The sequence below is a fragment of the Mustela putorius genome, unplaced genomic scaffold, assembly GCF_011764305.1.
Source record: "Mustela putorius furo isolate JIRA1106 unplaced genomic scaffold, ASM1176430v1.1 tig00003898_pilon_pilon_pilon, whole genome shotgun sequence".
Taxonomy (NCBI): domain Eukaryota; kingdom Metazoa; phylum Chordata; class Mammalia; order Carnivora; family Mustelidae; genus Mustela; species Mustela putorius.
In genome coordinates this window covers 17,508,425-17,521,055 of record NW_025422047.1, presented here as the reverse complement: position 1 = coordinate 17,521,055, position 12,631 = coordinate 17,508,425, and the positions used below count along the sequence as shown (strand labels likewise).

Here is a 12,631-nt window from a genome sequence, read left to right as displayed (position 1 = left end):
TTCCAGAGGACTGGTATTTTTCTCTTTCTCCTTTCTTAAGCATTTCCTGGGAATTCAAGCCCAGCCCTGCATTCTCCCTTTGGGGAATTCTAGTAGAAACCATAATACAACCCTTGAGAGGAGCAGTAACCATGACAGGATCTCTCCACAGCAACCACAGGCCTCAGAAGAAAGGTCACTGCAAAGTGCCTTCTTAACTGTGTGATGCAGGTGCTTCAATTCCCACAATGATTTCTTTTTCTTTTTTCCTTTATTTTATTTTATTTTACTTATTTATTTGACAGAGAGAGGCACAGCAAGAGAGGGAACACAAGCAGGGGGAGTGGGAGGACGGGAAGCAGGTTTGCCACTGAGCAGGGAGCCTGATTAGGGCTCCATCAATCCCAGGCCCTGGGCTCATGACCTGAGCCAAAGGCAGACACTTAATGACTGAGCCACCCAGGCGCCCCATCCTGTGGTGATTTCTGAAAGAGGTTCCAATATGTGAACTTGTATTGACCACTGACGTCATCACAGTAGGAATGAAGATGTAGCTGAGATAGTAGGCATGCTATTAGAATAAGGCATAGCTGGTTCTCCTGGGAGGGAGGATGGATTATTATTACAAATGTCTTTCCATGGAATAAAGATGTGAGGATTCTTGCTAATGCTCATGGACTATTTTTTATTTATTTATTTTTTTAAAGGTTTTTTTCTTGGGGCACCTGGGTGGCTCAGTGGGTTAAAGCCTCTGCCTTCAGCTCAGGTCATGATCCCAGGCTCCTCTCAGCTCAGCAGGAAGCCTGCTTCCCCAATCCCCCTGCCCTGCCTGCCTCTCTGCCTACTTGTAATTTGTCTGTCAAATAAATAAATAAATAAAATCTTTTAAAAAGGGGGGGTTTCTTTCTTTCTTTTTTTTTTTTCAGAGAAAGAGAGCACAAGTGGGAGGGGTAGAGGGAGATGGAGAGAGGATCTCAAGCAGACTCCACACTGAGGATAGAGCCCAACTCAGGGCTTGATCCCACAACCCTGAGATCAGGACCTGAGCCAGAATCCAGAGTCAGGCACTTGACCAACTGTGCTACCCAGGTACCCAACTATGGTCTATTTTTAAAGCACCTTAACCTCTAGTGACCTAATGACCCTAATAATCTAAATTTACATCCCACTTGGAAAAAAAACACATCCCATGGATGCATAAATATGCTGGTAGATGCATGGGATCTTTCTCCAGTGATATAGTAGAAATGGTAGAGGACTTGATTAGGGTGAGAAACTTACTTTCATGACATTCTTTTGTCGTTGTTGCTATGTTCCAATAAAAGTTTATTTACAAGCCCAGGAGGCAGGTCGCAGATTGCAGACCCCTAATCTAGTGCCATCTAGTCTACCCATTGTCTACCACGTCTAGCGCCATCTTGTCTATCCATTCATTTATACCATGTGTGTTTTGTCTCTCTGCATGTGTAACCAATTCAAATAATAACACCAATTATTATTTTGTTGCTACTGTTTAGAAAGCTAGACAAAGATGAGCAGATCGGGCTGAATGTGGCTTTCATTACTGTGTGGGTGTAGTGGTAAATAACTCCTGTTCTGTGGTTAGGCAAACAGCCCTCTTCCTGGCAATTAAAATGGAACAGTGACAATGGGGAAGAGCAGGAACTTCATGGATGCTTTGTGATGGTAAAATGTGATAAAATGCCAAATGTGAAAGCTTCTTAGAGGAAGGGCTATTATTTCATTGTTTAAGTTTGCAACACTCTTTTAGATTCCTTCTTTTTGGTTTCTCTAACTCTTGAATTTCGTAGGAAGGGTATTATTAGGGCATTTTATAGCTGAGATAGGATTTTACATTTTACAGCTGAGATACAGCAAAGTAAGATTTGCTTAGGGAGGTGAAGTCACTTCTGCCCAGTCTTATGGCTACATACAAGCCGAAGTCACCTGGTATTGCAATATTGATGAGTAGTTATTAAGAAGCTCAGAGGCTGCTGCCAGTGTGTGCCTGAAGGTCCAGAGCTAGACAGAAAAGTGTCCCAGAGCTGAGGACTAACCTGCAAGATCATAGAGTTCGGTGTCGGAGGCACTGGCCAAAGCTTCTTCCAGTTCTGGGTCAAGGGTCACTTTTTCTTCTTTACGAGTTTCTATGGGCTTTTCTTTGGGGATGAAGACTCTCCCTTTAAATCAGAAGAAAAACAAAAACCACACTGTGCTGCTGACCAAGGCAGGGTAAAAGGACTGACCAGACAATGCAGTTCTGAGAGCCACTGAGAGCCAAACCTTAAGCCCATTGCACACCCAACTGGGATTCCTTCATTGCTGGGATAATGTCAGTATCATTAATCCACCATTAGAGGGAGGGAACATCAGAGGAGGAATCCTGCATTCTGCAACACAGAGATGTGAGGAGACTATGGTCCTTAAATGTAGAAGGAAACGGTGGTTTCTACCTCTCTACTATGGATTGCCAGCATTGCCCTTAGACCTGGGCAAGAGAGGCCCTGCCATGGGCCCCTTGCTTTATAGGGCCCACTGTGGTCCTCCTCTCCTGCAATCTCCCTTCTCCCCACAGCAAGGGAGAAGTCATGGGGCCAAAGGGACATTCCCACTGAGAATCCCACCTGCTAGGCTCCGCTCCAGGCATCTAGGACCCTGGAATTCCCTGCTCAAAGACCCCTGAACTTGCTTCCAGGGCCTGTATGCATCCCTTCCCCATGTCCATCCTCCCAAAGGCATGTCACATTGCCGGAGTAGACACCCCCAGGCCAAAGGGAGTTTATTTGTGGGTGAGATGAATGAAGCTTCAATCTGTAGGCTGGGTGTCAAATATGTGTGAGGCTCTAGCAGTGTAGGACAGACCCATATGCTTGCATGGAACTTTTGGAAGCCCAAGAATCCTGGGCTTCTAGGTGTATGTGTAACGGGATAGAACATATTTTAACAGTTTACTAGTTTTTAAACATTTATTAAAAATGGCACATGGGCTTCTATTTGTATTCTTCCCTTGGATCCTGCAAATACTGGAGGCAGAGTCAGCCACACAGCCCCAGGGGTTCCTGAGGGACAAACTAGAGCTCTCTGAGTTCTCCTTGCTAGACTGAGATTGGAGACCACTAGGATGCTCTATCTGGGGTCACTTGGAGTAGCGTAGTGACCCGGAGATACAGCTATTCTCCAGACATACCAAAGGAAGTCAGATACAAAAGGAGAACTCGGGTTTGACGTGTTTAGAAGTTGTAGAGGTCTGTGAACAGCAAGGTACAATGTGCTTCCCACATGGGGATACTCTGCCTTCACCTCCCACTTCGTCCTCGCAGTCAGATTCCATTTGTTTTGCCCCGGCCTTACTTCTGAATATGCTGACATCTATGCCCTACCTCCTCAGCCCCAACCTCTGAAGATCACATCGCTGGGAGGATGGCATATTACCTGCTCCTAACTTTCAGCCTGCACGACGTACCCACATCCCACGCGTGCAATGACTCATTAGGGGAAACCTAAGACATCCCAGAGTTGCCATAGCAATACTCCAAACCTGCTTACACTCTTTTCCAATTCCTGCCACCTTTTCACTCTTCATTTCTTTTCTGGAGCTGCTCTTACTTCTTGGCATAATCTTTTGAAACTGGTCTCCTCCAGTTTGATCTTTGGAGTTCCCTATAGACTCAACCTTCTACTGCCTTCTCTTTGTCATCTTGGGTAGAACACAGAGCTGGCTCCTGGTTCAGGCAATGGAGACCAACACTGTTTCCAGATCTCTCTGGCTGGTCAGCCCTCCCCACTCCTACTGGAAAGGTAAAAGTCAAACCCAAAGTCAGTAACTCTCCTTCATAAATCCTCTCCAATAGCTGTCCCTGGTTGCAGGGGATGCTGACTTCTTGATAGCTGACCAGATCTTCAAATGGCTAGACATGAAATCAGGGACCAGGCAGCAATGGGCACCCTAGGGCAATACCACTGCTTGTGGTCAGACTGGGGTATCCTGGCCACGATGTCTCCTCCACTGACCATCACCCTGCTTCCTGCCTCCCCATCATGTAAACTGCCACCTTTCCCAGAAAGAAAGAAAATACACTGGAGCTTAATGAAAAATGCAAGGAGAATGGCCAGAAGATAGAAAATGGAAAAGAAAATAACCAATCAACAGCATTTCAGACACTGGGGTTTATCCCAGACTCCTTTTTCAGAGTATCTGCAACCTGAAGCATTTTCTTTGTGGCTCCAATGACTTTGGTTCCAGAGTTACCGAGATGTCTACATTCCACCTTCCCATGAGTGTTCAGGGTTACCCTCAATACCATGTGCACAGGGGGCCCACAGCTTTTGAACTTTAGGACAACTGCTGCTGCACACCCACTCTTAGGGGGGGTTGGCGGGCAACCAACAAGTTCTAAGTGCATAAAGCCACTGCAGAGAGTAAAACGTGGCCCAGGCACCTGAGGGCTTAGTACACACGGTGTTCAGAGCTGAGGTTGCATACCCTCCCCTGAGACCTTTACTGTAGCTTCCACTGCCTCCAGATCACCCACTGGTCCTTTTGGTGTGTGTGTGGGGGGGTCTGCATGTTCTACTCTATTCCCTCTGCTCCGTCTGGAAAACTTGCTCTCTGAGCATTTTGCCCAACAGTGTTATTTCCAACCTTCTCCTAAGCTACACCGGGCAACTGTGTACCCCTTTTGTCTCCCCATTTACTACTCAGACTGCCCCTGCTTTCCTCGCTCCCCTGTGAATCTCCTGCAGATTAATGTGGATCAAGAGATAATTTACTGTGATTGTTCCTCAGACCTTGACTCTGAGAAGAAGAGACAAAGCTTTCCCCTTATTATTGTCACTACCCTAATACTGGATGTTTGTTGGGATTTTATTGAAGATTTGACATTGTAACTTTTCTTTCACAATGAACTCAGTCCAATAGCAGCTATACTGCCATAGAGACAGCTCCTATTTCTATGGCAATCCTTAGTTATCTGCCCAATATTTCACTGTCCAACGTCACTTTCTTAATAAATTGACATGATCAGTGGTGCACGATCCATCAAATGAGAACGATTCAGAGGAGAGCCAGATGTCACGTAACAGAAGGCAGCAGCCTTGGACTCACGCCCGCTGAGGAAGCGTGCTCCTGCTGCCCAAGGCCCCGTTCATATGCTCCCAGGGAGCGGTCATCGAACCTGTATTTCTCAAGAGCCTGCCCTGGGCCAGCATCTATGCTGGGGGGCATAGATGCCCCCATAGAGAGACACAATCCCACAGTGGAGACCTCATCTTAGGTGGGAAATGCACAAAACCCAAAGTAAATAAACCAAACGATGAACGTAGCGCCATGAAAGCAATCCATGAGTGTCATGGCAGAGAGAAGGGATCTATTTTAGACAGAAGGGTCAGGAAAAGAAAGCCCGAAGCCCTGGTGTTTAACCTCAGACTTATAGAATGTGAAAACTGGGGATGTGGGTCAGAGGGAAGAGATCATGAGCAGACCCCGGGGTGGGAAAAGAGATCGGCAGTTTTGGGGACCTGAACACAGATGGCGGGGCTGAGGCTTGGCAGGGGAAGGGGAAGGTGATCAGAGAAGTGGGTAAGGCGAGCTCTTTCTGGGTGCTGAGGACCACAGTGAGGCTTTGAGGCTTCAAGCAGGGAACCAACATGATCTGATGCATTTTGAAAAGACTGTCGTTGCCATGAGGTTATAGATGATTCCGTTAGGATCTGCAGGCCCAAGTCCCTCTCTGTAGCTGAGGAAACCACACAGGCTCTTGGTAACTACTTTTCGTCCCAAGGGGAGCCCGGGGTTGGGAGCTAAGGCGGACTGTTTTCCCTGTATTGGTTCTGAACTCAGTCCCGGCATGGAGGAACATCCCTTTGCTCCTTGGAGCCTCTCCAGGACAACCACAGAGCTTCTCTCACTAGACCAGAAACTCCCTGAGGGCAAGGCAGGAACTTATGCACTATGGTGCCAACACCTGGCACATGGTTCTGCACAGAGCAGGTGCTTGGTAAATGCTGGATGAGGGAATGCTTGACTGCATTGGTGTATAACAGTAGCATCTTAGGTTAGGGGTCTGGTGCCACAGCTATCCTAGACATGGAACAGAAAGGCCTGGAGTGGACATCTGCAGTTGGTAAAGGCTCAGGCTAAGAGCAACGCACCAATGCCTACCGGACCTTCTCTCAGGCATAACACCTCACACTGCCAGAGCTTTTGCTTTGGGGCTTCAGATATTTTTCATAGAACTAATTTGAGTACCTTGAGCATTAATTTAATTAGCATCTATATTCTCATATTATTCTTTTAGAATTTTTTTTGGTAACTAACAAACCTTATTTCTTCAGAGCAGTTTTAGGTGTGTAGAGGACAGTATAGACGGCTGCCATATAGTCCTTCTCCCATGCTTACAACCCCCCCATGACATCCTGCAGCAGAGCGCAACGTTTGTCCCAACTGATGAAACCTACGCTGCCATCGTTATTACCCAAAGTCCATAGTTTATGTCAGGGTCCACTCTTGGGTGGTACACAATCTATAGGTCTGGACAAAAGTATACTGACGTGTCTCTACCAGCCATGATTCTTTTTACTAATGAATCCAGTGCTTGGCTTCTTTCCCACTTCTAGGTCAGTTCACTTGCTGGACCCCCCGTGACAAGACATGAGGAGTACCTTAGTCCCAGGACGTGGTGCCTGGAGTCCTTACCTTTCTTTTCTCCAGTGAAGGGCACAAAGTCTTCCCTGTCCTTCTGTTCCAAAGCCTCCTTCTCCAGGTACATGAGGAGGTGTTCACGGTCAAACGGGCCGGTGGCTGCTTTCTGGGTCTGGTCTTTCTGTCGGAATCCAGCTGGTAGAAGTGCGCTCTAACGAAACAGACATGTGAGCAGGAAGGATGGTGTTCACCCTACTGACACTCTGGGACTTGGACCCCATCCCTGGCCCTGCTGTCTATGGGCAAGGCAGGGAGGAGGACACTTGTGCAGAGATGCAGGTGTGCACTGAGGGCTGGGAACTCTGGCACGTCCCTGAGGCCCTACCTACTCTAACCTCCTATGCTGAGAGGGAGCCACCGCCAAGCACACAGGCAGAATACAGCCAGCCAGAGCCATCTCTGGGTCTTCAGAGCTGCATTCTAGAATGTGGTAGCAAAAGGCCAGGCATCCTCCATGGCCTCCTTCCTCGTAGATCACACTTGGGTTTGGCCAGATCTCTATCCAACCTTCTCCCAAGCAGGCATACAGACACTAACAAGGAGCCAACATGGCTATACTCTCTTATTTCTAGCCTATTTCCTGGGAAATCACCCAGCACATAAGCAAGTATTAGGGTAGATGCTGACACCTGCTTGACTGAGCTGAACGACTCCTTCCTTAATGTTTAAGCATAAAAACTTTTTTTTTAAGGCTGTGTTTTGGGTTATTTATTTTTAATCTATTTTTTTTTAATTTAAAAATAACGTATCCATATTCTTTGGTTCAAGGGTACAGGTCTGTCAGACTTATATAATACTCGGTGCTCATTACATCACATACACTCCCCAATGTCTATCAAAGATAAAAACATTTTTAAAAGTAAATAAAATACCCAAAGTGTGTGGCATATCAGCACATCGTATATATAATTTTTAGTGATATTTTTCTTTATAGTAAAATCACTACTTTGGATGCCTCGGATTCTAATTATAAGAAAATACCATCAGGACTGAAGAAAGTGCTTGCGAAACAAACACTGTAACAAGCTACTTTGTTTTTCAAGAACTCATGAAAATATTAGAATCTCCACTTAAATACATGATTTTGTTGTTATAATTCAAACATCTCCATTGTTGTGAGATCACCAAAGATTTCTAGTTATTTATGCATTTAAAAAAAAGAAGTATAAAAAATATCTACTTGGGGGGTTAAGGCCTGGTTTAAATAGCATCTCTGAGGTTACTAGTATGAGCTCTTCTGTAAATTACTTCTTCGCATCTGTTCCCCTCGTTTATGAAATGGGAGTAATATAATTTACCCCTAGGGTTTCTGTGCCTAGTAGAGTATAAGACCTCAAAGAAGAAATTTGGTAAGATTTGTTCGCTTCTCCTCTTTCCTTTCTTCTTCCCTAAGTCAAAGTAGTCCTTTCTCAAGCAATGGAAAATATGTTTTACCATTTACATTAAATTGGTTTTTGAGAAATTTGCCATATCCTATCGTAGACGTAGCTACTGAGTTTCTTTATGAATCTGTCAGAGTAAGTGGTCAAGAACCAATCAGGGAAAGAACAAGGAATGTGTATTTGGAGCTAAGGGATTTCTACACTATTGTTTAAGGACCAAGCCACACCATTTATCCCTACTACCGCTGACCACGATGTTTCCGTTGTAGCTCACGAACCTTGGGATCCAGGTCATCGAGAACATTTTCCAACTGTTTCAGTTCCTCTTCTGAGAGTTTGCCAAGAAGCTCATCTTCATCAATGTTCTTGTATTTCTCCAGCTCTTTTTGAAAAGGGAGTGCCATGGCTTCTTATATGTCCTTCTCATGGGTCGCAGACATTTAAACAGGCCAGCCTCCTGAGACTTCAGAATACTACCAATCAGAAAGAAACACCATGATCGTACTCAGCAAACAGGACTTATTCACAGGAGACAAAGCCTGTGCTATCTGCCAATGGAGTCTTTATTGGACAAAGGTTTCCACAAAACGGTCATACCACCTCCATTTGCAGAATTAGTTCTTTCCTCTCTGTCCTTCCTCTGTGACCTGACAGCTTAGAATGGGTTTCCATGTGTACTCTTTCACTTACTTAAATCTTTACAAACACCTCAGAAAGGAAGCCTGCACAGATACTACTATCCAATCTGACAGGCAAAGATTCTGAGGCAAAGGTGGCTAAGTGCCTCGCTCGAGGCTCCAGAGCTGCCATGTGCCAGACCTCCTGGTTCCCAGCGTGCAGGGCGCCTTTCCACCACACTACTCTGCCTCCTCCAGCTTTCCATAGAAAACAGAGAAAAACAATGAGCTAATTGTAAGGCCTTCGTAAGAAGCATACTTGTGTCTTTTCAGGGAGAGAGTGATGTGAAGAATACAAAATGGGGCTCATTCAGGAAAGAGAGTTTGGAACGTCCATGTGAGAAAGCATTGTCCAGTAACTCCCTGCAATTAATCTCAGTAAGATCCTAACATCCTGACTGCATAGTCTCTCCACACTTCTCCTCTCTTTTTGTTCTTCCCCCGGTCTCCTGTTCTCTTTCTAGTCCCGTGTTTTTTTGTGTCCTTAGTCACGCTGCCTAGTTCATTAAACCTCTGGTCCGCTCTCCTTTCAACCCCTTCTTTTATACTACCTCACTGCTAAACTTCCATTCGGAATGTAATTCTCACTCAATCCCATCTTTCTTGCAAAGGATTTTCCATCTCTCCTCTAGAAGGATAATATTGCATTTAGGAAATAGCAAGGCACTTAGCTGATTGTGTTTCTCCCTAGGCAATATTAAACTCAATCAGATCTTTTAAGACAATTAGTATTTGCTGTGCACCTGCTGTTTGCCAGGCACACACCTAGAAAGCAGGAACCTAAAGATGAACGAGACGTGACCCCTTCTTCAAGAAGATCACAGCTCAGTGAGACACACAAATAGAGATAATGCCATTTGATAAGTGCTATAATAGAAGTAAAGCATAAAATAGGTCTAAAAACACACGAGGAAGTAATCATTGGGTAAAGTGGGGGAGGGAGGTTAAGGGGAAACTGTGAAAAGGAGGTTGCCTTTGAGCCTTGAAGGAAGAGACCATAGTGGGGATGTGGGTGGGAAAGGGTTATTCCAGAAAAAAGGAACATTATAAACATAGGCACAAAGATAAGAAGGTGGATGTTGGTGTGTTGGTGAATGGTTGGTGTGCGACCGGGAGAGGAAAGAACTAAGTCAAGAAAGGGACATTTGTGAAGGGCCTTCCTTATAATCCCTGCCAACGAACCTGGGCTCTATCTATTCTGTTGGAAATGGGAGCCACTACAGATGTTTAAAACAGAGGAATCATCTGAGAAGCCAGTTTTTTACATAAAGCAATTCAAAAGGTAAGAATAAAGAATGGGTTGGCATAGGAAGAGACCAGTTGAAGGTGAGCCAATGAACAGTTATTAGAATGTTGCTTCCTTCTCTAATTCAACTGCTCACTACATTCAAGTTTGTGGTTTTCTGTTTAGATATCTTTTCTATGTACAATGTAACTGTCTTTTCCACTGGCCAACCTTCTTTTAATCTTCTGTTGCTATAGTACAGTAAAATGAACAAATAAACAGAACTCTCCCCCCAAAACCATCTCACTAAAGTCAGAGACCAATTAGATCATGGGTACTCTGTTTTGGTCCCAGTTACCACTAATTTATCATGTGACACTGGGCACAGACCCAAATCTGCCAGGCCCTTAACCATCAAATGAACTGGCTGAACCATCCTTCTTAATGGACTTGATGTTACACAGTTTCCCACATTTAACATTCTGAAATTCAGATGTGTTTTACAATTGATGATCCTACGATTACTGTGGGCCCAACAGCAGTCAAGATGTCCCTGACATTGCTTATGAATGCATAATAGCAAAAGCACCAGCTTCAAAACTAGAAGAATGGGTGTCAGGGATTCGGAAAACAAAACAGAACAAAAAATCCAGGGACTTGTAAAAATAGTGGACCACTCTTTTGAAACCTAAAGGGGAGGGAGTGAGACAGGTGGCAACTCAGGGATGTTTAGCAATGCTCCCAAAGGAAGATGCAGCTTAAGCTAGTGCCACATAATTACTAAGTGGTCTTAAAAGCCCAGCATTAATGGCTTTTAGCTCTTTCACAGGTTTAAAAAAAAAAAAAAAAAAAAGACCACTCTTGATGGTGCAGCGGCAATACTGGATGGAAAAAAAAGACATTCGGGGCGCCTGGGTGGCTCAGTGGGTTAAGCCGCTGCCTTCGGCTCAGGTCATGATCTCGGGGTCCTGGGATCCAGTCCCGCGTCGGGCTCTCTGCTCAGCAGGGAGCCTGCTTCTCTCTCTCTCTCTCTCTCTGCCTGCCTCTCTGTCTACTTGTGATCTCTCTCTGTCAAATAAATAAATAAATAAAGCTTAAAAAAAAAAGACATTCGTTATTGTGAATCAAAAAGCGATACAAAAAGTTACACTCTAAATGGTGAAGAACTTTTAAGAATATTAACCAATTCGTTTCAATTGTATCTTCCTTTTCTATGCCTGGTGTGATCTATAATTAAAAAAAAATCTATTCATAGAAGCTTTATTTCAAATAGCCAAAATCTATAAGTAAACTGAATGATCATTGGTGGGTGAATGGATAAAAAAACATGGTATATCCACATAACGGAAACTACTGGGAAGTAAAAAGGAATAAACTACTGAAACACGTATCGACGTGGATGAACATCAAAATAATTAAACTAATGAAAGAAGCCAGACCCAAAAGAATGCATTGGGTATGGCTCCATGTATCTAAAATGCTAGAGACTGTAATTTATATGACAGAAAACAAAGTCATAGTTGGTTGGGGATGGAAGAGAAAGAGGTAGAGATGGGTAAAGGGAGGGATCATGAAGGGACATAAAGAAAATTCTGAGCTTTACATATGCTATATGCTTATTCACCACCTTGATTGTAGTGGTTTCACAGGTGCATGCATACGTTTATACTTAGCAAACTCTACACTTTACATATATGCAATTTGTTGTATGTAAGTTAAAAGATTTCAAAAAAGTCTCTGTAAGTCTAAAACTATTCTTTCAATAAAGTGAAAATTATATATATATATGTATATATATACATATATATATATATTTAAAGATTTATTTTTTTACTTATTTACATGGCACAGAGACAGACAGCAAAAGAGGGAACACAAACAGGGAGAGTGGGAGAGGGAGAAGCAGGCTTCCCACCAAGCAGGGAGTTTCACCTGGGGCTTGATTACAGGACCCTGGGATCGTGACCTGAGCCGAAGGCAGACGCTTAATGACTGAGCCACTAAGTGCCCCGAAAATTATGTTTTTAAGGAAGCATGTATCATATTTTAGTTGGCAGCATTTTTTCCTTAGTGGTACATAAAATATTGGTGTGTTTTCAATTGGTGATATCTTAGGCCTGGTAAGATTCTATTTGTACTTCTAGTTCAGGATTCTAAAGCTATCATCCTAACTTCACATTTTTCTATGAAACTGACTTACTCTCCTGATTTTCTAGATCCTATCATTAATTTACCAGTCACTCACTTTAAAAACTTGGACCACCCTTTGATTCTCCCCCCTCTTTCCATGGCCACCTGGTTAGCATCTCCTGCAGATTCTGACTGCACAGAACCTTTCACACCACCCCTCTTCCTGTCACTCTTGTTTTGCACCTCTGTCCTTTGGGCCTGAAGTACTCCAACAGCATCTTGAATGGTTTCTGTTCTTCCCTCTGAGCCACCAGAACACCACAATCGGGTCATCTCTCTTTACACTGCTAAAAAGCCAGTTCTCTGGGTAAGGACTTACAATGGCTCCCTCTTGTCTACAGAATGAAATTCAGACAGTCTAACATCCCAAACTCCCACAATTTGGCTTCAGTTTGCACTTTCTGCTTACTTACGGTCTTCATTAATTTCCCAGGGAGTTACTCTCCTCCAGACAGAAGGCTTATTGGCTCCCTGTGAC

At 44.2% G+C, this 12,631-nt stretch overlaps 1 protein-coding gene across 2 annotated transcripts in view; it reads right to left on the bottom strand.

Annotated features, from left to right (window-relative positions):
* TMOD2 (tropomodulin 2) overlaps window positions 1–12,631 on the bottom strand; it is a 70,500-nt gene that overhangs the window by 26,931 nt on the left and 30,938 nt on the right. For both annotated transcript variants that reach the window (XM_004755423.3, XM_045067674.1), the window contains 3 exons: window positions 8,340–8,534; window positions 6,674–6,830; window positions 2,037–2,159 (listed from right to left, as the gene is read on the bottom strand). In XM_004755423.3, the coding sequence (XP_004755480.1) occupies window positions 2,037–2,159; window positions 6,674–6,830; window positions 8,340–8,465 (406 nt within the window). In that variant the 5' untranslated portion in view covers window positions 8,466–8,534. The remainder of the gene's footprint in view (window positions 1–2,036; window positions 2,160–6,673; window positions 6,831–8,339; window positions 8,535–12,631) is intronic.